The sequence below is a fragment of the Nomia melanderi genome, chromosome 7 (assembly GCF_051020985.1).
Source record: "Nomia melanderi isolate GNS246 chromosome 7, iyNomMela1, whole genome shotgun sequence".
In the NCBI taxonomy this organism is placed as follows: domain Eukaryota; kingdom Metazoa; phylum Arthropoda; class Insecta; order Hymenoptera; family Halictidae; genus Nomia; species Nomia melanderi.
The window spans coordinates 6434045-6461675 of record NC_135005.1 but is presented as its reverse complement, the minus strand read 5'-3'; the positions used below and the strand labels follow the sequence as shown (position 1 = coordinate 6461675).

The window sequence follows — 27631 nt, the reverse complement described above, 5'->3', positions numbered from 1 at the left end:
GTTAAAAATATACCCATCGAATAATGCCCATTCCCGGTCAAGCGTGCTCAGTCCACGTGCTGCATAAATAAACAAACAAACAAACAAACCGAAACAGAAAAGAGAAAGAAAGGCAAAAAGGAAAAAGAGGAAAAGAAAGGAAGACAAGTTTACTCGCTCGTACGCGCGATCGGGTCACAAGAGGGGGCGTAGAACTCGCGGAACAAACCGTGGCCGCCGGGGGACCGTAACGTAGAGGAAGATGGCGGAAAGGGGCGACGGAGCGTCCGCTCGTGGAACGCTGCGGTGCAAGTGAGAGGGAGAAAGGGAACGAGTGGCTCGCGAGGAAAAGCTTTCGTATATATGTACTCCCGGACGACGACGGTGCGTGCTCGCTCGGTCTCCAGGGTTCGCGGCGTGTGGAGCGGCGCGCGGAGGAACAGCTCCAGTAGTAGCCGAGCAGCCGCGTCGAGACGAGACGTGAATGCAGCGGCGGCGTCCTTCCCTCGACTCTTCTCTCAGTTCGCCGCCGTTGCTCCGTCCGCGGACTTGATTTCACACGAACACCTACGGGACCGCAAAAGAAACCAAGAGAACGCGCTCGGGAAGAAAAATAAAAAGGAAAGTACACGAAACCCGAGGTCACCGGTCTAGCATCTTTGGAGCACTGAAGAATGTCGACGAATCTCAGAGATTTGATAAACATTGCTTGCTAGTCTTCGTTGAAAAGAGGATTTCGGAAAGAAAGATCTTTTTTTAGATTGGAATTTTTGGTTGGTAGAGGTTTGAATTCGTTTGACGTAAGGCCCGAAGGATAACAGTAAGGACTCTAGCTGAAGGTGAAAGTAGAGTGGCGCACGGGCCGCGCAGTGGTTCCTCGGCTCGATGACGAGAAACACGTGCCAGCAGCGATCGGCGTGAACGGTTTCGATACAAGAGGAACAATCGATCTGTGAGGATGAGAGGATCGGTGATAGTCGTTGTTTGCTGCGCTGCCCTGATGGTCCTGGCGGCCGAGACAGCGGAGCACCAGAGGCTCAACGCCAGGATGGAATGCCCCCACAAGTGCATGTGCTTCGTGAACACGGTGCGGTGCATGTTTCAGAAGCTGAACCGGGTACCACGGGTACCGACCAACACGACAGTGCTGTAAGTGCCAGGGACGATTCTATTCTCTTTCGTCTTGGTTGTTCTTGTTGTTTCTTGATAGAGATGGGGACGAATTCAATATGCAGTTGTGGGTATTTGAGTCAAGTTCAATATGTGAGATTTATTCTGTGTTTTAAATATTACTTGAATGTAAAGATGTCTGAAACGCATTCCAATTAGAAATTAGTAATTAATGTTTAAGTCAAGTTCAATATATGAGACGCATTTTGTGATTTGTATACTATTTGAATGCACAAATGTTTCAGTAAGTGCATTGCAACTGGAAATGAAAACGAGTTCGATAAGTAGTAATGAATATTTAAGTCAAGTTCAATATCTAAGACTCATTTTGTGTTTTGAGTACTATTTGAATGCACAAATGTTTCAGTGAGTAGATTTGTAATCTATTCATTTCGTATAAACTAGTTTTACACGCTATTCCAAAGCAAACGCGTTTTACTAACTATACCTGTAATGTATTTATTTTGCAAAACTTGAGTAATTTGATGTTGGGAAAGTTGGAAGCTTTTGTAAATGGTACTCGTATTGCACTTCATAAAATGATTACAATTATTTTATTGATTATGCTGGTAACTGTTTAGGACAATATTTCATAATATGTTATATTATATTTATTATAATATTTATATTAATATTTCGTAATGTTTTATTTTAATAAAGCAAAGTACTCATAAAACTTTCGAACATATTTGAGTGTACACGAAAATGTTTTTTTCCTGAAAGTACTTATGATACACTTAGAACTATCGCGTTTAGGTTCAAGTATACTTGGGAATATTTCTGTCTGCGTTTCTATTCGTGTATGTTTTCTGAACGATTTATAGAGGATTTGAGATCAACGACTAAAGATCCTACTTGCAAGGTACTCCATCCCATCCCTACTCTTTGATCCCCAAGTGATCTCGCTGCTTAGAATAATTTACGATAGAACGTAATTTGTTGGTATTAACGCTCTGACTGTCGTATCACTCGAATTCAGGTGCCATCATTCTTAACTCAGATTTTGAGAATTAATTTCCATGAAGAAGTCTATCTAATGAACTAAATTTCGTTGAGTCTATAATATGTAAGAAGATTAAGAGAACAATTGCTATAAAAAATCAAAATCCTTTAGTTCCTGCTTTATTAAGAAAATTACTTCAATTTTATGGAATTTTTATAAGCGCTGACTTGTTAGTTGATATCTTGACGCGTCAAGCGCTGTCGTATAGACAAAATATGTTCTGACAAATTGTTACCGAATTTTGTCACTATTTTAAAGTTATTTTAAACTATTAATTTATTTCATTTCAAATGTCGCGTCTTCAGTAACTGCCCACTTTGTCTATAACCAATAGAATTGATTTGTATTAAAGCAAATATATTTAGTCGAATTTTATCAAATATATCGTTTCATGTCATGGAATGGTTCAACAATTTATTTATTTTTTCAACGTTTTATAGACTTTAAAATTGATTTTATTTTCTACAATTTATTTCTAACTTTGTTAATTTATTCAGCACAACCGTATATATAGTTAATTCTATTTATTCATGTCTATTCTAGTCATGAAAGATCTACATACAATTACATTTAAAAAAAGACTATCAATTTTTGACATTTTATAAAAATTGTTCACTGTTTAGTGAAAATAAGCCAAATTAAAAAAAATAAAATTTCGACCAGTCACACGATTCATCGAATAGTACTCTTTGTCTGCCTTCTTGATTGCTGTATCTACTTTAAGTGCACCTATATGTATAGCTTTAAGGTCAGTTTATTTGGGAATCGGTTAATCGAATTTCTTTCGCTGACTAGAAGATTCCTTACTAAATTTCTCTTTAAGAGTAGAACTACCGAGTAACTAATATGATTAATATGCTCTTATACAACCTTTATAAGACCTCAATTTTTAAATTTCTGCTGATATTCGAACCATTACACAAGTAAAACTATTTTACAAATAATTTCATATATTTAACGCTTTGATTTCATTAATTCTCAAATAAAGAAAATTGAAACCAATCATTTTGACTAGTCCGATAGTTTACCGTTAACAGTGTTAAATTTTAACCTGTTTCGCTAGAAATTAATTTACAAATTTGTCAAAGATTTGCACAAAGAATTTTAATTTTACCTATTTCACGTAGATATGTACACTAATTTTATTTACTAATAATTTTCTGTAAAATGATACATTTCAAAACAATCTAGCACGTGTTATGCAACACGACTATCAATGTATATAAGACGTCATCAACAATTTTGGAACAAGAACATCTCGACATGCGTGGTACGTCTTTCCAGGGCAAGAGGTTAACCCTAACCGGTTTTACATTTGATTTAAAATTCTACGTTCTCTTTCGTAACTTTATATTAATTTCTATATTGTCTGATTAATCAGATTTTTAATTTTTGTCTTCTTTTTTATTTTATTCACAAAGAAACATTTGTCATCGAATTTGTTTACCTTTATTTTACAGGTATAGTTATTTAACTGGTTATTGTAGGAACAGTTACATACAAACTGCCGATGCAATTAGTGTTAATCCTCTATAGACCTGTGTGACTTTGAAGTCTCTAAATGTTGTTGATTGATTTCATTCTGCATAGCATAGTGGTGAATACAATAAAGTAATCAGTTCATTGAAACTTTTATGCGCTCAGACATGAAAGTTGAACATCATATAATTTCAAAATTACAAGGTATTATTCGTTTTAATACAATTATTAAGACTATCGAATACATTGTTCACTTGTCTTTACAGGTTTATATTTTTTAATTTATATTTACACGTTGATATTTCTTAATTTCATACTACACACATTTGTTTACAGTCAAGAAAAGAATTCGGCTTATAGAGGGTTAAACTTCCCTAAAAAGTTCCAGAAGGCTTTTCGTCCGATATAACACGTTCCAATGCGGATGGGTCTTCCCGGCAGCCTTAAAGAAATTGGGACCGGTGTAATCAGAAAATTTACGGTGCGGGTCGTGGGTCGCGGGTATTTCCAGTGCGGAATGCACGTGGGAAGTGTGGAATTGAATCGGCGGCGCACCGTTGTCCAGTAGATGCGGGGGACACACCAACGCCGCTGCTTTCTTTCCCGCGGTTTACCGTGATCGAGTCGATTTTTCTTTCAGTTTTAGAAACGGCAGCGGCGCAGTGTGCTGCTGCGAAAATCTACGGTCGGATCGAATCGAATGGCGGTCCCTCTACCCTTTCCCCTTTATTGCCCGGGTGAAATTGAAGAAGATGCGAGGCAAACGCGCACCTTTCTCCCCGAAATATATTATTCTGCATTAAGATCGCGATTCCCGAGAAAGACCGCGATGAATCGGATCAATTTTTCTTCGCGCGCGTCTATGACGAAATAGAAACACCGCAACAACGACGATTGCATGGTAAAGGCTATTTTCAACCCCGCGAAGCACGAATACATCTATAACGCAGTGTTTGTGCCTCGTGAAAGCAAATCACTTGCCTTCGTTTATTCGTGTTTCCTCGGCATCGGAATTTTTACGCGCGGTACATTTGTGATGTTAATGAGTGGAATTTGCAATTGCTAATTTATACGAGAGATGAACATTCTTTAGACGATTGGTAACGTGGGATATAGTTCTGCATTGCTGAGTCCTTGCGAATGTTATCCTTGTTATGGAATGTTTCTATATAAGTATCATTGTATTTATATTATGTCATATTTGATAAGAATAATAACAATAGTAATAATAATTGCTTAAAAACTTAATTTCGAATGTTTATATTTTAGTGCATTTTCTATCGTTGCTAAGTCCTTGCGATATTGTTATTCTTGTTATGGAATATTTATCTATAGATATTATAGTATTCATATTATGTCAGCACCATATTTGATAATAATAATAACAACAGCAATAATCATTGTCTAAAGACTCAATTTCGAATGTTTATATTTAACTGCATTTTCTATTGTGTTAAAGCCTTTTACTCTTCATTAATAACAGCAATACATAATTTTGAAGTTTACATTTTTCTTTGTTGCGAGCTAACTCCCTCAATCCCTAAGATAAACAGCGACAAAACAGATCCCTCTGTCTGACAACGTTATAAAAACACAGAGCGCCGTTGAAACACGAATTTCCAACTCAACTGTTAATCCCGTCATCTCCTCGGCAGTCCATAAAAAACGCGAAATCAGCGTAATCGCGTGCCATAAAATAACAATAACATCAAGTACGAACACGATCCTTGAGAATAACGCGAAATGCTCTCATTCGATGGGTAAGAGGCCGCGGCGTGAATCAACGGAGTTCGCGTAGATTCTTAATCCGACAAAATTTCCAACGACGCTGCCGAACCGGTGGGCAAGAACAGAGGAAAGACGAAAAACAGGGAAAAAGAACGGGAAAGAAGAGAGAATCAAGTCGAGGAATCGGGTTACGTTCTCTTAAAGTGCACCACCTAATGGCCTTGTGCTCTTTGTGTACACTGGTTAAATAGTCTACAACTTCACATTATGATCTGTTGAACCGTGTCCTCTCGCGCGCTTCGCCGAGCAATGTTCCAACGGTTCGTTTTCACCAGCGATCAACGAAATCCGCTTCGAATTTCCTCTACGTTTGGTTTTCTTCAGAACTCCGAGAAACGGGAGAAACTGAGGACGTCAACTTTACGCGAAAACTCTCATAAATAGGCTTCATTTATTCAAACTGGAAGAACTTTTGTATTTTTCTTGTACGTACGTTGAGTACGCTAATGAAACTTTGTTTTTTAACAGTAGAACACGGCTTTTTAACGGTGCATTTATTCGAGTTGATATGTAATCCTTATAAAGGTTATAACAATACATTTTTTTCACGGTAGTTCTAGCGTTAAACTAGATGGGTATTTGAAAGTGCAATATTGCACAGAATGCACAGGACATGAAAGAAATAAAAAAACGTGCAAAGTATAGTACTTTTTGTAATATTCGTTCAGAAAAATCATTTTCTAACGTAATTTTATATTCCTAATTTTACAAATTTGAATCTGCATAAACATTCGTGGTCTAATAATAAACACACATTACTTCTTAAAATGAAAAAATCATTACATTGTAATAACAAAAAGTACTGATCTCTAACTCCTATAATTTCATGATAAAAGTTCGTACGATATTCAGTCTGGTCTCGTTAAAAATGGTTCAGCCTCCATTTTCACCTCTCATAAGCTATTTTCTCGCAAAACGTTTCTAACTTGCATAACAGGAGAAAAAGTAAACATTTTTTTATTTCTAGAGTTCTGCGTACGCTTGCCGCTCAAAACGTTAGGTAGAGTAGAGAATATCGTCCTGTCCCGGTTTTACCGCTATTCCTGCGCGCGCGAGCGGGCAGGCGCGGTGTACACGCGTCAGAATAAATTTTACTGTACCGAGCAAGGTGTTTTCGGATACAGTTGAAAATAGGAATGAGCCTCGACTATATATAAAGGCACGTCGCCGTGGCCGCGAATGAATCTTCGCCGGAAACAACAATGGCGGATCGCGGCTATATGCTAATCCTCGGACACGCGCACGTGACCGCGAAGCGATCGGATCGCGTCATTGTTTTCTTTCGCGACGAGAAATTCATTTTCTGGTATATAGTAATCAATCACCATAATTAACACGTTGACCGTCACGGTGGTCACCGATGATCGGAGCGTCCAAATAAGTTGAAAACAATTACAAGAAGAAAATTGATGTCGAATTAAAATGTGTAGTAACTTGAGTAACTAAATAATAGTATAACTTAATAAACTATGATGCCAAACCATTAATAACTAATTCGAATAACACTTTTCTCTGTTATGATAGATAAGTAATGTTATACGAAACGCTCTAAATTCTTGTAGCGGTTAACGTGTTAAAAATTCAAATTTCGAAGTTAAAATAATTGATTCTTCACATAATTTCATTAACCTAAAACCCGTTGATTTAATTTATGTAATTTCGTTAAATTTTGTTACTTTTTGTTTTGTAGAGTTGAGCACTTTAAATATTGGATTGTCAAGTATATTAGTAGTATTGATTGTTTATTCAAATATTCTTCTATTTGAAAGTAACTTTAAAGCAGGATCACGTGACTTTAACTAAGTATTGAAAGTTAGTAGTTTAAAATGGTGTTAACACTATCTCTGTTAAATAATTGATAACCGATGCCCTTTTAATGGAAGTATGTAGAATATAAACATTTATAATTTACGATACGAGTAAACAAGAATATATCCTAAATAAACATATTTTCACATTACGAATCAATAAAGGTTCGGCTATACACTTCGAAGGAGAAGTGAATAATTCTGTTTTATGGGTGAAGAAACGATAACGCTGTATCTAAGAGCCACGTATGAGCACACGTCGCGACATTTTATCGCTGCTGTCACCCTCAATCGGGTTAAGGACTTTGTTTAAATATTTGTCTTCGATCGGTTTCGCGCCGTCCATCTGTCAAAATATTTATAAAAAAAAGAGAGAAATGAATGACTAACGCTGTCTTCAGAATTGACATCTGCGTTTCCTGTCTCGCGCATCTATCCAACCGAATAATAACTAATCGAATAGTTGAACGCTAATTGTAGGAACACCGACTGCTCAATGACAATTAAATCTCATTTGAAAGGGGGAGGACGATAAACCGTTTGTATTAAGAGATGACTCAGAGACGAGCGTGCGCGTTCTAATATTCGTACCCGGCTGCGCGCGCGCCCGCGCGTAATGGAAAGAAATCGTTATTAAATAAGTCATTACTTTCCGATCCACCGTTCAGACGAGGAACTTCCGTCTTTCGATTTAATCTCATTTAAGCCAGTCACATTTATTTTATATTAGACAGTACTGAGTTTCGTACGAGTAAGCGGTGTCATGACCCGAATTCTTAATTCAGATATATTGGATGTACAAAATGAAATTATATGAACTTGTCATGATAATTAAGTTAAATTAAATCTGACTGCTGATGTGGAAAATGAAACGTTATAATCTAAATGAAATTGATGTAATATTATGAATATTAACAATGATTAAAAAAAGATTAACATTTATATTAACACCGCCATGAAAAATATCAGCGTTTTATGTATCACTTATTCTTTCTACATTAATGATAGAAAGGAAGAATTATTAATTATTTGGTATCATAATTCTTACGTTACACTATTGTCTTGTTATTTAAATTACTGAACATTATTATTTAATAGTAGTTATTTTATAAGTTATAATTATTGTATTGTAATTTGAAAGCTCAGGTCATCGGTGACTGCTGTGGCAGTCAACGTGTTAGTAATTATCCAAATTTATTTTTCAAGATGTCTAATTAATTCTCCTTTACAATACTACTGAACGATTCAATAATTACTAATAGTAATTCATAAATTTTCATAATTCGTCCGACGCTTATCTTCAAAGAGATCGAAAGAACATTCTGACTGTTTTACTACTTTCTCCATATTTCCAAAAAAATTGAAGATTAATTTGAAAATTGCAGCTCGCACACTTGTCCGACAGATCCCGATAAACCTAATCCAATGTCAGCGTCATGAAAACAGCTCAGAATGAGTAACGACCGCTCCGTCTCCATCGATTCGTCGTAACCTCACACACGTTACGATCTTCCGGTTTCCACAGCAGTTAAATTTCGTTCCGAGGCAATAAATCGTTCGCATTAAGGAACGACCGAGGAAAAAGTCGGTCGTGTTATTAAACTTTTCCGGTTCTTTCTCCACGATAAATCAACCTGTTAGTTTGCATTCCACCAGTTTCTACTTTAACGCGAATTCACCGGTATTCTGGAGTTTTGCCATGTTATTAGTCTAAGCTGGACTTAAACGACATTTAATCGTTTTTTACGGTCATTAAGGCAATAGGACGGGTTAATATTTACTTAAGTTAATTATTTGAGTAGCATCGGACGACGATCAACTACAAAAATTATCCCGTTAGAATTAAACGACTTTGTTAATCGCAGTTTGATAATTGAAAGAATGAATAAACGAATGTCGAACTTTCTAATAGATACTAATATTATTCATACTGAAATGAAATATATCGAAGTTGATAGTAAAATATCGGAGTTACAAAGTTTAAAGGCATTTATAACAGAAATGCGGATGTGGGCGACCAAGAAACCTCAGCACCCAACATTCCATGTAAAGATACTCCTGAATTATGTATATACTAACAGATGACGAATTATGACATCATCGAAACCACGAATTTTTCACATTTTCAAAATCCTCCTTTCATTTCGAATCAGCTTTCTCTGTTCAAATTCAATTTCCCCACTCTTAAATCTCACAAAAACGATGCCAAATACGGAAAAAATTCTTCAGCCATTTTAAAAGTTAAATATTACAGTCAACGAATTTTTTAACAAACGTTTCAAATAGTAATAAACTTTCAACAGTTCATATTAATAACAAATAATCTTCGAAGTATCGTCATTTACTTGACGTGACCCAGAGGCGTTCTCCATGAGCGATGCATTAAACTCTCCAGAAACTCGAATCATTTCTTTAGGCACGGCAAACGACTTTCACTCTATCATCTCCGGTCAAGACTCTTCGCTTTAATGAATTCACGTTCGCCCCCCTCGCCCTCCGGTGGAAAAGACACGGAGGGTACTCGCGACCACAATGTGTGTCCGATCGATGCGCAATTCAATCTCTTCGAGTTAATGAAAACATTCAGCCCTGTAACGAACAATAATTTTATTCATGCCCCATGGTTTAGGCTCCGATGCCGCCTCCGCCGCCGACATCGCCGCGGCGTTTCTTCGCGTCCGCCATTGAAATTACCCGAGGCGGCAAGAGCCGGCTCCTTCGCTCCGATTTTTACGGGGAAGCTTCAAGCGCCCTTTGTTCGCCATTAATTGTAAACAAAGAGGACGAAGCTGCCCGAGCTAGAAGGCGGGCCTGGCGTCAAGAAAATGAATTTTTCAAGGAACAACTTGATCCAGATACGCTAACGATATTACTCGGTGGCTGTCTGATCCCGTGATAAACGCTCGAAGTCTGGTGTACGACGTTGAAAGCGGAAATTTCGTTGAAACGTGGAATTCGAAGCGGAAGAAGTAAGAAACTTTTGAAGAGATAGGTGTAATTGAAATTACATTAAAATTACTACACTGAAACTTGAATCATTTTTATAAGGAGATGAATATGAACCGTTTGAAATATTTAGTACTACTGGCACAAAATTATTTTTAGGAGATAATAATAATATAAGATATTTTTAAATTAAAATTCCCGCTCTAATGATTTCTGAATATTTTATGTACTCGTTTTGAATCAGCCTATATGTTCGACCTATGCGATCGAGATCAATAAGACGGAAGGAACAATGTAAATTATGGCTGAAAATGTTTCATGAATATCAGCCAGTATTCGATTAGTAAACTTTCACTAGCGGATAGCGCGGATTATTTATGCCCAATTATTGGCATAATTTTCATCATCCACTTAACGCCGACAGCACCGCGATCGATACGATTAAAGGTTGTCGGCGCGAATACAGATGGCCACGGATATTATTAAGGCGAGTAATGATAAATGTGTACTAGGCAAACCCCGATTTGTCTTGGAATTAAGTCGCGGTTGGCTTTAATACGAGGAGAAGTCAATATGGCAGTTGGCACGTCATGATCGGATGCGAATGCATATTCTGCGAGCTATTTAATAATATAACTATTTTCCATAGTGAAAAAATATAAGTACCAATAAATCAAATGAAAAACGATCATTAAAGTAGTGATCAAATAATACTAATCAAAGATTAAAATAAATAATAATTAAATGAAAGGTTGCTCAATTAGGAGTTACACATTTTAAATCGTTTCAACGATGAATAAATTCTGGATTTTTTACCGACCGTTGTAACTATATGTTTTTGTGTAGTAAAAATGTAGTAGAAAATTACAAGTATTGGGTATCACCTGTAATTTGGGGTTCGGAAATTTTACAAAATGATAGTGCGATCAGCGTTCGGTTCGATCGACGACCAGATATGTGCTTTCTGTGGGCATACTGACCCCGATATCGAGTATCCTTAATATGTTGCTACAGTGTTATTGAATAAATACATATTTGCTAAATCACCGATAGCCCTACGTGATAAAATACCTCGATCGATCTTTCAGCAATCAACCAAGGGGTATTTACATATTGTGCAAATCGTGTCGAATGTTAGGCAAGCATCACCATATGTAAGATTACACTATTCGTACTGAGGTGAATTGATAAAATATTGCATAATAATGAATCAACTGGAATTAGCAGGTTAATAAATTAATTATTTAAACAGTATATAAATTAGTACTACATTTTCTGCATTTATTAAAGAATGTTTACTCTAATATGTTTATTATTTAACAATACCTAATACGCAACATCGAAAACCTTTCTACTTAAAAGATCTTATATTGGAGTATTATATTTTATTGATAGTTAAGTGTTACATAACTTCCAGTGGTTATTTTCCAATAGAAAATATTAGTCACGTGAGTTATGGTTGAATTCAAAAGGGAACTCAATTATTTTCAGTATTTACTAGAGAATTAAATTTTAAAGGAATAATAATTTCATGTTTGACACTTTACTATAAAAGCAGTAAAATATGAATTCTTGTTATAAGTAGTGAAATCTAAGTTGTTAATAAAAGTGGGCATTGCTTGTCGAACGTCCGATAGGGTACATTGTATATCACGATCTTCTCCGTAAGATGTTGTCATATCAAACACTGAAGATATTTATGGTTCTCCAGCAGCCACTGAACAAGTTATCGGAGCAATATACATAGTATTAATAGGTCAGGCTATAAGTGAACCCACATCTGTTGGAACGTTAAGTCACTGAACTTCATGAGTAACCGAATAAAACTGTTTTCGATCGAAAATACCTCTATTGTTATCGATTCCTGGAATTTCGTGAGAAATTATGGGTAACATTCTCTCGAAGAGAATCAAAAATATGGAATCGAGTATCGTAACTTCTTTTTAAATACTCCGTAACTGAAAACAAAATTTATTGATAAATTATATTAAAATAATTTAAGAAGAAACAGTAAAAAATGTGTACTAATATAAAAGTACATGCACGTTTTAGTATATAATAGCGGACTTATAACAATTCATAACAGAAATGACATAATAAAATTTTAATATTTAGTATACATTCTTTTACCATAATAGTTATGTAAGCAATAGTTATAGTCGCCGGCATGTATATATATACCTGGGGCGAATTGCTGAAGCGATGCAAATATTACGTATCATTAATATGTATTTACCCACCAGCGCGTCTGGACGCGCGATCGCCGCCCGGTTTGGTGAAAGGGATTTCTTCTTCTGCTCGCATTTTCTGAAGATTCCTTGGCAAATTTTACGCCGTATTTTATATTGCATAATATTGTGGGTGCATAGACATGTTAATATCAGAACGATTCAAAGGTCTCTGTAGTCACAATAGTCAGGAATATTAAAGTACGCGTAGAAAATAATACAGACTTCTCTTAGTCCACCTTACACCTTTGTGTCCTCGATTTAAATTCTAGTACCATAACTACCTTCCTTTTTCCATATATGTTGAGTACACATTTAAATATTGAATACGTGCATTTACATATATCTTTCATTTGTTAGAACGTAAATGTGTATTCCCGATAACATAAAAAATTATGCTGAAAATGAAAATAATTCTATTCGTCTTAAAGACTAAAAAAGTCAAAATTTGTAACTAAATTTGACAAATGGACTCAACGGGCCTTACACTTAAATACTTAGTTTTAAGAGATCTTGATGCCAAGCTGGAAGGATCTCTGGTCCTAAATATCCCTAGACTGAGTACTCGAATGTATATAGAAGGGAGCTAAGTTACTGGATTCAATTAAGTCAATGCTTAAATCTTTTAATCTAAGCCCGTATAGTAAATCCACTAGCCCTACCACCTTGATTCGTATTCTGTCAAATGATTGTCCCTTAGTCTCAGACTGACACGAGCAAAGTCTCTCCCGCTCGGATGTACACGACTCGACTTCCTCTGTATTAAGCGGAGGGCATTCAAACGATCAAATCACGAATAACCTCGATACCATTATCACCAGCTACCAACTATATCAGAACAGCGCCGAATGTGTTACAATTCGCTTCAGAACCCGCCTGCAAACAGTGCTTTCCCGTTCCCGAACTGTCATCGGAGCACAATTGATTCGATCCGGCGCGGCGCGGAACGAGTGCAATAACAGAATCGCAACGAGACCGTTGACGGGAGCCGGTTTCGACTTTATTCAAAAGGTCGCTGATGCGGACGTTTGTTCAGCGTTAGTCACGACGAGAAATAGATTTTCAGACGCGTGTGCCCGTTAAGAAACAATGATACAGACGGAGAGCCAGCCCCGGGGCCCCCATTACACGCTCCGCCGCAGCAAAGATCGGAGTCATAAAGCGCAAAGCTCTTAATTAACGATTTTACTCGACTCGTTGCACATTACCTCCTCCCTCTAAATTGCCGGGTGAGTTCTCGGTTCGACGCGCCGGTATTTTAACCTCTTTATCGCCACGGCTGATCTTCCAGTGGCTCGTTTTGTCGAGCCCGGGCAGAACGGGACAAGAAGGGGCGGGGACCCGAGCTGAAATTTCGCGCTTCTCGAGACGTGGAATTGAAATAACGGATGATCTTCGTGAAAAGAGGAGGCTCTGCAAAGCTAAATCCAAGCGGGCACAAACTGAAGAAATAATAAAACAAACTTGATGATGCGCACCTCACTCGAAGCTGCCGTTAAAAATTTCAACCAAATTAAGTGCATCTTCTCGGAATATGATCCTTCCGATTCCCGATTTCCGGATGAACGTACTTTTTTGGAATTTTATTTAAAGGCGTTAGAAATGATTGTCATAAACCAGCACCGATGATACTGATACGATAATAGGGATTCTAAGAGCCAGTTGCTAAGAACAGCCATTTTGAATGTTTCGTCTGAAACATGTCACGGTCTGAATCTTTCTAATTAGAATATAAAAGATTGTTAAGAAAGTGTAGATAACATTACATTTGTAACAGCGTATGGAAGGACTTTAATATAACCCGACCAATTAGCTTCTAACATAGCAGTTAACATTGCGCAACCTAATTCTTCTGTCACCCATTCCAGTGATCTACGTTTCAACAACATCGCGGAACTCCGGCCAGGTTCCTTTCACGGTTTGTCCGAGCTGCACACGCTCCTGTTGAACGACAACCGCATCAGACACCTCTCAGCGAGGACATTCGAGGGTGCACCGAATCTGAGGATCCTTTATCTCTACAAGAACCACCTGGAGCGCATATCGTCCAGCGCGTTTGCTGGCCTACCGAAACTGGAGCAACTGTATCTGCACTACAACCACCTTAAAGAGATCAAGAAGGGCACGTTCAATGATCTGCCGTCCCTGGAACGATTGTTCCTTCATAGCAACATGCTCCATCATCTGCCCGCCGATGCGTTCCAAAATGTCGGCCCGATGACGAGGCTTCGTCTGGACAGCAACGCGTTAGTCTGTGACTGCAATCTTGTCTGGTTGGTACAGCGGCTGCAGAACAAGCCCTCGGAAATGGCGGCGATATGCCAGTCTCCGGTCGAGATGAAGGGACGTTCCCTGACGGCGATGTCACCCGATGATTTCCATTGCAGTTGAGTAACGTAACGAACTGTCGAGACGTTGACGACCATGTTACCACGCTTATCGCACTTATATTATACAAATTTAATGGAGTAAAACCAAGTACGAATTAGATGACTAGTAGGATAGCTTTACTGGAAATTAAAATCTTTCTAAACTTTATTGAAGATTTGCTTTATCTCTTGAAATGTTGGCTGCCGGGAACTATCGTATTATTCGAAGAACATAGTAGTAATATTTCAGAAAAGCAAAATAACCGATGTTCCTTTTTCATTTCCAGCCAAACCGCGCATCATGCACGGGCCCGAAGACGTCGAGGTTAGGCTCGGCGGTAAAATGACTTTCACCTGCGAGGTGATAGGGGACCCGACACCGGAGATCAAATGGATGCGTGACTCGAACGAGGTGGCGGTTGATGGTGACCGCTACGTGATGCAGGAGGATGGCTCTCTAGTGATATCGGACGTGACCGAGCAGGACACTGGAGAGTACGAATGTATAGCTAGAAGCGAGATGGGTCTAACAAAGTCGCGGAAGGCTAGAGCAGTGATCACTGTCTCGCCGTCGTTGAGGTTCACCGAGCTGCCGGAGTCACAGACCGTGGCTGTCGGCACGGACGTTTCCTTCACCTGCAGAGTGGAAGGTATACCAGCACCTAGAGTCCAATGGTGGCGAAACGGTCAGCAGCTGAGCGTAGGTGGTCGAGTCGCATTCGAAGAGAATGGTGACGTGTTGCGCGTGTTCGCGGTCAAGGAGTCCGATGCGGCCAGGTACGTGTGCCGCGCGAGGAACACGAACGGATATGCGGAGACCAGCGCCGACTTGAGGGTCGTCGATTCGGCCTACGGTCCACCCAGACTGACCTACGAGCCACGGGATATGGAGGTGGAACCTGGCGCCATTATCGAAGTCCCCTGCAGGGTGGAGGGTGTCCCAAAACCGGTGATACAGTGGAAGAAAGATGGAACCGCCGTTGAAGGGAACAGGGTACGAATATCCAGAGGTGGAAGCTTGTACCTTTATAATGTTACCTCGGCGGACGCTGGCAGGTGAATTTATTCGACGTCATTTTGTTCCCTTGTCCTTTGAATCCTTGATTTTTGCCAGATACCTGGTATAACAATCAGTTTTGCCATCAGATACGAGTGTTCAGCGGTGAACGAATACGGCCGCGCAACCGCCCAAGCCCTGGTCCAGATCCGTCAGCCGGAAAGGACGGACGGTTTGGTTATAAGGGCGTTCAAGGATGCGAAAGCGGAGATCGATCGCGCGATCAACAACACATTGACGAATCTCTTCAGTGGCAATGCAGCAGGACCTCGCGCCAACCCGTTCCGGCTTGCGCGGTTTCCTGATGCCGTGGGCCGCGCCGCTGCTAGACCGGCTGAAATCTTTGAACGGACACTAGTTAACATCAGACGTATGATCAATGCGGGCATGGCTGCGAATACGACTAACGAATACCGATATGAGGAGTTTTTAACACCTGAACAGGTTTGTTATTTTTTCAAGAGAACTTTTTTATTTTTCTCTGATTCTGTCAACTTTCTTTCCACATATAGATCTTAGAATCCCATCAGTGGTAGATTAAGGAGTCCCCTAGATCCTAGCTGTCCTCTGGAGTGAAAGATTTCCATTTTCCTTGATATTTGCATAGTATACTATAAATCATTTCTGAATTATCATCAGTAATTACCTCCAGCAATTCTCAATTAATCAAATGTTCATGTTATTGCTGAGTCAATTGACGATCAACTTTATTTTCATCCCTTAGGTGAAAGAGATCGAAAGACTATCCGGTTGCACGGGCCATAGGCACCGTCAAAATTGTACGAACATGTGCTTCCACAACAGATACCGCAGCATAGACGGCAGCTGCAACAACCTACGGTATCCTACCTGGGGTTCATCTTACACCGGATTCCGCAGGGTTCTCCAACCTATTTACGAGAATGGCTTCTCGACGCCAGTCGGCTGGGAAAAGGGTCGCCGATACTACGGGTATCCAAAACCATCGGCACGTCTTATTTCGACCACACTAGTGTCAACGCATAATGTCACTTCAGACGACAGAATCACCCACATGGTGATGCAATGGGGTCAATTCTTGGACCATGATCTCGATCATTCCCTGCCGTCAGTATCAAGTGAATCCTGGGATGGTATCGACTGCAAGAAATCCTGCGACAACGCCGCGCCATGCTTTCCAATGGAAGTTCCTCATGGTGATCCTCGAATAACAAACCGAAGATGTATCGACTTCATTAGGACCAGCGCCGTCTGCGGTTCAGGGATGACGAGTATTCTGTGGGGAAGTTTCTCCCCCAGAGAACAGTTGAATCAACTCACTAGCTACCTTGATGCCTCCCAAGTATACGGTTATGACAACGACTTGGCCAAAGATCTACGAGATCTCACCACAGATCATGGTCTGTTACGAGAAGGACCCACCAGACCCGGCCACAAACCTCTGTTACCGTACGCGTCCGGTCAATTCGTCGATTGTAGGAGGAATCCGCTGGAGAGCTCGATCAACTGTTTCGTTGCCGGGGACATTCGAGCCAACGAGCAAGTTGGCTTGTTGGCCATGCACACGATATGGCTGAGGGAGCACAACCGCATTGCGCGCAGCCTTCGCGAGATGAATCCACATTGGAACGGAGAAAAACTTTATCAAGAAGCCAGGAAGATCGTTGGCGCCGAGATGCAGCATATTACCTATCAGCAATGGATGCCTCACGTGTTCGGTGGTACCGCTGACGATGTTATAGGCCACTACCGTGGTTACGATCCGAATCTAGATGCAAGTGTATCAAATGTGTTCGCCACTGCAGCTCTGAGGTTTGGTCACACCCTTATCCAGCCGCGGTTGGAACGATTAAACGAATCATTCCAGTCGATACCTCAAGGACCCCTTCTATTGCGGGACGCCTTCTTCGCACCGTGGAGAGTGGTGGAAGAGGGTGGGGTAGATCCTTTGATGAGAGGCATGTTCGCTACCGCAGCTAAATTGAAACTACCTGAGGAAAATCTGAACTCAGAACTGACGGAGCAACTGTTCCGTACAGCTCACGCAGTCGCGCTGGATCTTGCTGCGATGAATATCCAACGTGGCAGGGATCATGCTTTGCCAGGGTACTTGGAATGGCGACGATTTTGCAATATGTCTTACGTGGAGACCTTTGAGGATCTGGCTGGCGAAATACGTAGCGCTAAAGTCAGGCAGAAGTTGAGAGAACTGTATGGCCATCCGGGAAACATAGACGTCTGGGTGGGTGGTGTCCTTGAGGATCAATTGCCTAACGCGAAAGTAGGACCTCTGTTCCAATGTCTTTTACTGGAACAGTTTAAGCGTTCCAGGAACGGCGATAGATTCTGGTACGAGAACCCGACCGTGTTCAAACCAGAACAACTGGCGCAAATCAAGCAGACGAGCCTGGCTAAGATCTTGTGCGATAACGGTGATAACATCAATCGAATACAGCCGAATGTGTTCCTCTTGCCGGAGGCTGACAATGGATTCGTCTCCTGCGACGAGCTGCCGTACATTGACCTGAGGGTTTGGTCCGATTGTTGCGATGGATGCGAAGATCATAGTAACACGATTTCACGTTTCCGGCGAGCAGCGGCTAAGTATTTGCCCCCGCTCAATGATTTGGCGAATGATTTGGTCAAGCGGGATCCTGGCGAGAAAATCGAGTTTTTGGAACGGACGCTCAATGAGACTGAGCTGGAATCTAGAAGACTTATGGAGCTAGCCAAATCTCTATCTCATAAAATGGAAGAATTGAGGTCCCTTTTAGAAAATGTGAAAAAACGAGTAGCAAAATAAGACAATAAATCAAGATTGTCTTGGTAGATCATAAATATTAATCCACTGCTGTTCACTTAGCTAGACGCGCTTGTATCTTATTAACTCCGTATGTTTTTTAATGTACATACATTGTGAATTTTAGACGCTACATCATAGTTTAAAGAGTGATTCTTTGTCGTTCTTTACTGTATTTACCATTTAAATGGAATTTTGGATAAGTTGTTAGACCCTTGAATAATGAAAACCAGTCTTGAACCTCGAAGAACTCCATGCTGCTTTAATAATATTATCTAAACATATGTCAGCTTCAATTTATGTAAAATTATTTATATGAATAATGTAATTGTGACACGCACCTTCAATACGTGATTTAAATTCTATATTATAGAAAGAACAGAATAAGAATGTAACTTTCTATATCTATTTCTTTTTAATTGTTTTTTATACAATAATATTAATATAATAATATAATAATATTTCACTGCATTTCAGTAGTGATGACAAGTATTTAGGCATTAGCTTAACAACATCTCGTTTATACAAACATATCATTATGCAACTCTCTACCTTACACAAAATAGTTGCTATTATAAGAAATAATTGCTTAATGTATTCTATACTTAGCAATGAATATTGAATTTCTTTTTTCCGGAAATTTGTAATCTATATGTTACTTAATATGTACAGTTTTGACGTTATTCATTTTTATGTCACCAGCAATTGCATTTCTCATAATTCTGTGCCATCAAACATTGTAGAATGTATTATAATCATTTATAATATATATTTTATATAGTAAAAGAAATGTTTTTAGTCATAATGTGTTCATTTATTATTGACTAGAGAACATAATAATGCATTAAAACATAAATTGTATACATTTCAATAACTTTATATAAAATGCATATACATTATAAACTGCTTCAGAATATTTAGATGTTACATATACTATCACCCAAAATCTAAAATATTTTAAGCACCAATTCCTAGCGGTATATATTACATACTTCTACATTTCTTGTGTATTTCAAAAACCAATAAATTTTGTGTGTCGCCCATGAGCGATAATATCCTTTCCATCATTCTTCGTAAGATCCACTGCAAGAAAAGCTAATCGTTTTCCTGCACGTATAGTTCTAGCATCAACTGTTACCATTTCACCAGGAAGTGCAGGTTTCATGAACCTATATACAAACTCTTATTAGACACATTTTTTTATTACTTTCCCAAAAACAGAAAAAATTACATACGTAACATTCAGATCTACTGAGACTCCTGGTGGACTATCTTTGTAAGTCATCAAAGCATAAGTAGAAATACAATCAACAACCGTGCTTGTAAAACCTCCATGCATTGTACCAGCCTCATTTAAATGTTCTTCAGATACAACAAATTTTACTTTACAGTTACCATCTCCTGCTGAGACTACCTGAAGCTTTTTAAAGAAATAAAGGACATGTTATATAAAATTTAATTTAGAATAAGAAATACAACATTTTTCAACATTCACATAATAATAATTAATATAAAACTACATTCAACAAAAAAATAGAATCTATTAAAATTATACCTGTCTTAGACATCGATTAAAATGAGGTGATTCCCTTATTTTATCAAAAATTGTTTTAACAAGTTCTGTGCCGCGTGTCATAGTCGCAACTGTTCTAAATTTTTCCGTTCAATAAATACTAGCGGAATTGTGCTCTTTATATTCCTATTTTACTTGCTAATATTATCCGTCACATTATAGAGTTACCAGTCTTGATACCGAACGTAACCTATATAAAACATGTACATAAATTAGCACATTAGGGAATTTTCACTATCAGTTTATGAATTTATAAGAACTTCTATGCAACAATTTTAATAATTTTTAATAAAATATCTTCATATAAAATCTAAATTGTAAAGAATTGAAATATTATGATCAAATACATTTTACTTCTATTTATGGAAATATTACCACTAGTTTCTATCAAATAAATTAATTGTAAGTAAACAATAAATAATAATATAAACAACTCTATTTTCTTTTAATAAATAATTTTATTTTTCAACTTTTTCCATTCTTACTTTTAATTAAAAATATTTTATAAATAATTATAAATTATATATATATTACATTATACGTATTAAAATTCCTAATATGAGAAATTTAAACATGTTTAACAGGTAATCCTTGGTTATTTAACAAATGATCTTTGGGATCCTTAAGATATTTAGGTCCATCCCCAACTTGTGTATAAATAATATATTTAAAACATCCTGGTGCATGCTGCTGAATGTTCATCTTATTTAATAAATTCTGAAACATATTAGGAAATAATAATTTATAGGTATAATTATTTTATTGTATGAAATGTATAGAAACTGAAAATTTTACTTGTGAGGGTTTAACTGTTTCAATTGGCAATCCTTTTTTATATTCAACTAAGTTATCTTGCAGTGGTGGAAAGAAATGATCTATTACACCCATAACTGTTGGTACATCTTTTTCTAAAAGATATAAAGTAGTATTTGGTCCTGCATCATACGTATATGCAACCTAAAATAAAACAAATTTTAACATGTGTAGTTTATAAATTTCTTGAAGAAAACCGTATCATTGTCATTATTACCTTTATTTCATTAACAGCATTATTGTAAGAATGAATCAAATCAACAACAGCATGTGAAATATCATTCATATAGATGCATGGTGGATATGTATCTAAAGCTGTCGCATGCATTTGATTAGAATCTTTCATTGAAAGTTCAGCAAAAGTTTTAAAATCCTTTTTAATTATTGCCTGTTGCATTTTATCTGCTACTATTGGTACAATGTGTTTTACCCTATATTTCAATAGTTCTGATGTCTCCATACTTCTTTTCATTCCAATTGCACTAGAAACTTTTTTCTGTGCATCATTTAGCTATAAAAAAAATATTCAAATATAACTAATATAAAATTTCAAATAACATTTTAATATACTACATACAACTAATATTATGATCCTCATTTCTGGCCAATAAGAGGCAGGTGCAATTTGCTTTGCTATACTATCTGTTCCATTTGGATCAGATCCCATGTGCCATCTCACAAAACCTCCTAGAACACTACGACATGCTGATCCAGAACCAACACGAGCAATTGAGCTAATATCACCCTAGAATATATTACATCCAAATAAAGAGATAATCAGTATTATGTATCATATAGTATACAAATTTATACTTTATTTATAATACCTCAACTTCATACAACTTAGCTAAAGCTGCTACAAGACAAGCATAACCAGCTGCACTAGAAGCTAAACCAGCTGCAGTTGGAAAATTATTCTCTGAAGAAATATGAACTTTCCATTGTCCTAATTTATTAGAAGGTCCTGCACGTTTTCTAACTGAAACAGTATGCTGTGTTCTTATCTGAGAAAATTTTAAAAACTTTAATATATTAATAGTTAATTACTTTCTGTTAAACAGTTTTGCAATCTGGGGCTTCTGATATCTTCTTCCCTACAAAATTATGAAATTAAAATAATGTAGCATACCAAATACTTATAAGTGATATTATTAAAACCTACTTTCCATTCAGCCAGATACAATCCTCTTTGAAACGTGGACTAGCCATGACAGTAGTTTTTGCACATAACTAAAAGTAGTATTAAATATGAATAAATTTTGATCATATTCAATATATTTTAAAATAGTTATATTATATACAGTTATATCCATACTTGATCTGTATCTAAAGTGGCACTTATAGAATCATTTGCTGGTAATATTAATGTTTCATCTCTTTTGCCCCCTGCAAATAAGGAATTGTAAATTTTAATATATACATTCTTTCATTCGTGAGCTTATTTGAATGATACCTAAAAATATCTATTTAAATGTAAAACGGTACGAGACAGCGCGCACATAAACTTGCTTATAATACTTTTAAATGTATTTTATTCGGAACATAGAGTTGTCGTGATAAGAAAACACGTTTTTGTTCTAAAACTTCAAAGTTCACAATGGTATCCGTTCTACTGAGAAATGTCGCATTTATTCGAATTGAAATTTCAAACTCTAATGTGGCGCGCATTCGAAAAATGTATTATAATTATAATAATTATTATATGCATTAATTCTTCTGACTAAATATACAGAATATAAACTAAAATTCTTGTATCTTCATTTGATGACGTTTCAGTTCAAATCAACGGATGTACAACAAACTTATTTATATAAATGCTTCTTAAAAATACGCTTCAACTCATTAAAAGATTACAACAAATAAAGTTTATAACTACGTTGCAAATATTAAGAAAAACTAAGAAAATAGTACTTACAATATTTTACAACAGCAATATTAACAGGTGCAACACAAGTAACGGTACTCATGATTAAAAGTTCCACTTAACTCTTACGTGTATACCGTTGAAGAACGTTTTTCTAAGTGGCGCGCAGCATTTATATTGAAAACAGCATTAACTACTCGTTGACTAGATTGTCACCCTCTTAAAGAAAATCTACTTAATTTACTTCTTAAATAACATTCAAAATTTCCACTTTTGGAAGTTTAACACACGTTACACCTATGTGCTACTCATGCATTACGTTTCAAGTTTACTATGATGTATAAACTTCTTCATTTTTTATCAATATTTTTCTAATAATTTTTGTTACTCTTAACAATTATAAAAAAAGGATCTTTTTAATATATTGTTTCTACTCCTGTAGAGTAATTACAGCATATTACAAGAAACTGTAATATATTTCAACCTCAAATCACATTTAAATATAATTAAAGTTTAAATTTCCCTCCACTGAGTTATCTACTAAGATCGCCAGAATATAAACTCTGTCGAGCAGGCCACGACAGTTGACCGAACACCAACCAATCAGTTATATTGTTCATGTATAATTGAAATCAATAGAAATTTTCATTTTTATCGACAGATACAGTGATAGAGTTGACCGTGTTTCTGGTAGGTGTCGCTGTTTGGATGAACGCATTCCCGCTCAGTGCTGGATGGATTCACACATACCAGCGGATTTTCAGTGTGATGCCGGTTCTGTTGACGGAGGGGGTGATTTGCACGGTCCCCGGAGGGCTGTACGTACCACGGTCGTGCATGGCGTGCACGGTGCTTCTCTGAAGCGCGCGCTCCTTCCTCGCGGTCGCACGGCAGGAACGACGCACGCAAAAGAACGGTGAAGAAAATAATGTTGGTGTTGTGCGGTAGCGTCCGCGAGCCTCCGGAACCGTAAAGGAACAGACGGAAAGGATCTGTGTGGAACAGAGTTAAGGGAACATGGTGTGCTCATGGTGTCGCGTTCGTTCGACGTTATTAAAAGACGATGCACGAAGTTAGTGGCGCGATTTGTAGAGCCTAGTGGCCGCATCCCTTCCTTATTATCTCGCGCGTGCTTGCATCGCAGGACTCGTACATATACGTTCCCTTTCTCCGAGTTGGATTAAACGTGCGCGGGTGTCGCACGACTAGATCTCCTTGTTCTCGCGAATAGAACTGACCCGCGAAAAGAAAGAGGACCAAAGGAGACGTGAAGTAAATAGAAAGAGAGGGAAGGAAAACGAGAAAGAAGAGACCGATGGAGCCGGTCACACGTATGTCCGTGAAGATCAAGTGGTCGGGTACCGTCGAATAATCTGGCGACGTAAAGGTGCCTCCCGTGGGACGTCTGGTAGGTTACGGTGACCGAGTCACTCTGTCATCTGTTTCCAAGAAGGGATAGAGAGAGAGAGAGAGAGAGAGAAAGAGAGAGAGAGAGAGAGAGAGCGCGCGAGCGAGAAAGAAAGAGAAAGAGAAAGAGAGGGGAGTCGGCGGTTACTGTGTGTAGAGAGTGTATAGGATCGCGCTATGGGGCGTCAGTGTGGTTGGTCCTTCACCAACGGCGGAACCTGAATGTGTGCATATTTCTCCTGGCTGACTGGCCTGCCTTCCACCGTTAAGCTGCGTTCACAAAGAGAGCCGATTTTCGGGCAAGGACCGCGGCTCGGTCGCTATTGCCAGGACCACGAATCGGACCGGTTAATGAGGACCGTTCGGCGTCGATCGTCCAATCGGCTAGCAGGTGAGATCTTTTATTCTTGTTATATATTTATGTTAGTTTTTTAAATGCACATCAGGAGTAAAAATCGACATAAAACATTCACTTTTTTATATTGGATTGTGTACAAACAGTTACTGTTTACTGCTTCTTTACTTTCGTATTTCAGAATTGTTTTTTTTTTTTAATTAACATAGTAATACCCTTTCTAATCTTTTTATAAAATACAAGCACGTTCTATTAAAAAAGAAAATGTGGTAATTCCAGTGTTGTAGAAGTTGCGGTTATAAATGTGATTAAGCTCCTGCCTCGGATTCGATTTTCTCAAATGATATTTCTCGAAAATAAAAGCTCGGCGAAGCGAACTTCCCACTTATATTTTCAACTTCCTTTCATGAAGGGAATACTTCCCTCCAAGTTGCATCGCCTATTTCGGGACGACTTGTACCACGCTGCGTGTTAATTTCTATGGAGCTCGTTAGCTGTATATTGTTTTATTTTTCAGTGTGACGGGAAAAACGAAGTAAGACGATATCTTTAATCGCGGTATAAGTTGACAAGTAAAATATAGAAAAGCGAGGGTAACATTGCAATGTAGAGTAGTGATAGATTGAATCAATTAGTTTAAGGTTAGATACGTCACCGATTCGTTCGCTCGTATTCATTGATTTCAAAATCTTGGTCAGCATAATACGTGTCGATCGTAGTTTCTTTCAAACTAAATTTCATCTATTTTTTGTAAGCGTCGGAGATACTGGTTTTATTACGAACAGACAGATCGTTTTTCTTGAATAATTTAAACCGGCGTTAGAGAGCTTATACTTTTGCATTACATAGTCGGCGGTAGACTTCGTCCCACCGGGAAAATATTTCCCGCTCGTTTTCCACGCACGAGTCGCTGTTCCGTGTTGTTTCCTTTCCGTTGGTTTTGTTCTCGATCATCGTGTTCCTCTGCAAACCGTAGACTGAGTACAGTGCGCCGTGAATCGCGAGAACCTGACGCATATATTTCTCACTGAAATTAACGTTTAATGCGAAAGTAGCGAGATACATGCTCACAGCCCGTAAAACCGCGTTCGACAGCACGTGGGGCGGCTAAACGAGGTCCTTCACTTTGACTCAGTTTCCGATGGGTCTGCTCGACGGATCGTGAGCGGCCATGTTTATAAACACCAACCGTTCACCATTGAACCATAAAATATTTGCGCCAAATTTATGAATTCCACGAACAAAATGATTTTAGAGAAGGTATACCGTTTCTATTTTATAGATTATTCACGGAATATTCTGTAGAGTTAATGACGCTGTTCACTGTGAACCAAGAGAAACTTTCGTTGCAACGATATCCTGAAAATGAAAATATTCTTGGTTATAGATTAGTTTAGCCTGTTGAGAATCTTTGGCGGCACGTTGTGCTCGCAAAATTATGACGTGTTCATTCACTTTAAAGATCATTCAAACACGTTCAAATGTTCATACTGTTTACTTAAAAATCCTAGCATAGACTTTACATTTAGTACCACATAACTGTCAAACTTAAAAATTTAACTCCTTTATCAAAATTAGAACTTTCAAGAACTGTACACGTAGAAAAGAATAGAATCTCTGATTTGTATCCGTTTTTTTTTTTCTTTAAAAGAGAAATTACAAATTTGTGATTATTAAAGTACAATTTATGATTCAACATTAAAATAAATCTGAAATTACACAATATATGAGTATAAGTGCATAGAAACAAGTATAAGTGAATACTCTCCCATGAAAAGAGGGTTCTGATTCCTCGTGTAATACAATTTTCATTAAGATCAGGCTGACAGGATGTCGATGCACACCCGCCGACTAGAAAGACGCCCCCGCTCTCGTCTACCATTTGTCCACCATCTTGAAAATCTAATTCGAAACGTATTGAATCCGATTGGCCGCATCAGAAAAAAGACTGGGGATTATACGAGAGATCGCGTTTAAAGCACGTTTCCTCCACGGATTCTATTCACGATGGATGTTGCATTACAAAACAGATCGGGCGCACGTCGGGAATGAGTATGCGCCGCGCGTTCGTCGTTCTATAGCCGTTGCCGCGATAGCTGGTCGCGGTCGTGCCGCTTCGCAGGCACGTCCGTGCGTCTTTGTTCGCGGTCCGCGCGCGCTCTTGTGAACGCCGCTTGATTCAGGTGTGCCCGTACAAAGATGCATCCTCCGGCGGTACTTGAACTCTGCGCACATAAGATGCGGCCGCAAGACTGTCTCCTTAACAATTAGCTTTTTCGAACTACCTTAATATGACATTTTCCGTCCTTGAACCTTCCACAACCTGAAAGTACCTTAACACGTTCGCTACCAGTATCACATATTTGTGACGGCGTCTATCCTATATTTTATATAAAGAAAATTAAATTAATCCTATAGATACAGTTAGTTAAAGTTATAAGCTGCGAAATTACATTTAGGGATTCAATGACTCGTTTTAGCTTTATTTGTTTCAATAGTTTGTTTAGAAGATTTATTGAATTTAATAAAACATTATAATCGAGAGGATCGCTACTGACGCAATCGCTGGTAGCGAACGTGTTAAGGTCTCATTACCGCGTTACGCTGCTGAGCGATTTTTGTATTATACGAAGAATATAATAGTGGTACAGTGTGTATAATTACTTGTTTGTATTACTGTATTGTTATATATTGTACGCAGTGTATATATTTTATAATGTTTAAATACTGAGTGTGGGCTATAGGACAGCAAAAATAATTTGATCTAACGATTCTCTAGAGGAATTTGAGTTTCAGTGTTTCATACCTGAAATTTTTGAACTTTTTAAATCGAACATACAAATTCAAGAAAATATTAAATATTAATATAATGGAAAAATGAAGAACATTGAAAAGTAAAAATTAACTGTGATCTGAGGATGCTGTGCTGCCCAGCGGTGGCAGACACGGCAGTCAATGCATGTAATAATGTTGTGGAACAGATAAGCTTGGATTTCCTTCACTTAAATTTCAG

At 38.1% G+C, this 27631-nt stretch overlaps 4 protein-coding genes across 6 annotated transcripts in view; 2 read left to right on the top strand and 2 right to left on the bottom strand.

The window, feature by feature from the left end:
- The first annotated feature begins 283 nt into the window (after positions 1 to 283).
- Pxn (Peroxidasin) lies at positions 284 to 18856 on the top strand. The gene is made up of 5 exons (XM_031970678.2): positions 284 to 1128; positions 14270 to 14787; positions 15058 to 15826; positions 15917 to 16271; positions 16552 to 18856. The coding sequence occupies exons 1-5, from the start codon at positions 938 to 940 to the stop codon at positions 18607 to 18609; spliced, it is 3891 nt and encodes a 1296-aa protein (XP_031826538.1). The 5' UTR covers positions 284 to 937; the 3' UTR covers positions 18610 to 18856.
- Positions 18857 to 18990: 134 nt separating this feature from the next.
- Positions 18991 to 20313, bottom strand: LOC116424379 (acyl-coenzyme A thioesterase 13). Its single transcript, XM_031970690.2, has 3 exons — positions 20162 to 20313; positions 19842 to 20026; positions 18991 to 19775 (listed from the first exon to the last, which is right to left on the bottom strand). Exons 1-3 carry the CDS (start codon positions 20240 to 20242, stop codon positions 19619 to 19621), a joined length of 423 nt encoding a protein of 140 aa, XP_031826550.1. The 5' UTR covers positions 20243 to 20313; the 3' UTR covers positions 18991 to 19618.
- Mvd (mevalonate diphosphate decarboxylase) lies at positions 20225 to 23058 on the bottom strand. 2 transcript variants are annotated; one of them, XM_031970688.2, is made up of 10 exons: positions 22908 to 23058; positions 22308 to 22378; positions 22155 to 22222; positions 22040 to 22086; positions 21820 to 21971; positions 21570 to 21737; positions 21210 to 21503; positions 20975 to 21136; positions 20714 to 20896; positions 20225 to 20369 (listed from the first exon to the last, which is right to left on the bottom strand). In XM_031970688.2, the coding sequence occupies exons 1-9, from the start codon at positions 22957 to 22959 to the stop codon at positions 20747 to 20749; spliced, it is 1164 nt and encodes a 387-aa protein (XP_031826548.1). In that variant the 5' UTR covers positions 22960 to 23058; the 3' UTR covers positions 20225 to 20369; positions 20714 to 20746. The 2 variants fall into 2 exon arrangements, with proteins under 2 accessions (XP_031826548.1, XP_031826549.1); XM_031970689.2 differs by lacking the exon at positions 22908 to 23058 and adding an exon at positions 22446 to 22607.
- Positions 23059 to 23598: 540 nt separating this feature from the next.
- Positions 23599 to 27631, top strand: part of LOC116424376 (carboxyl-terminal PDZ ligand of neuronal nitric oxide synthase protein) — a 46433-nt gene continuing 42400 nt past the window's right edge. The window contains exon 1 of one of the 2 annotated variants that reach the window (XM_076369472.1): positions 23599 to 24654. The gene's annotated coding sequence lies outside the window, so the exon portion shown is untranslated. The remainder of the gene's footprint in view (positions 24655 to 27631) is intronic. The other variant, XM_031970679.2, reaches the window with a different exon arrangement.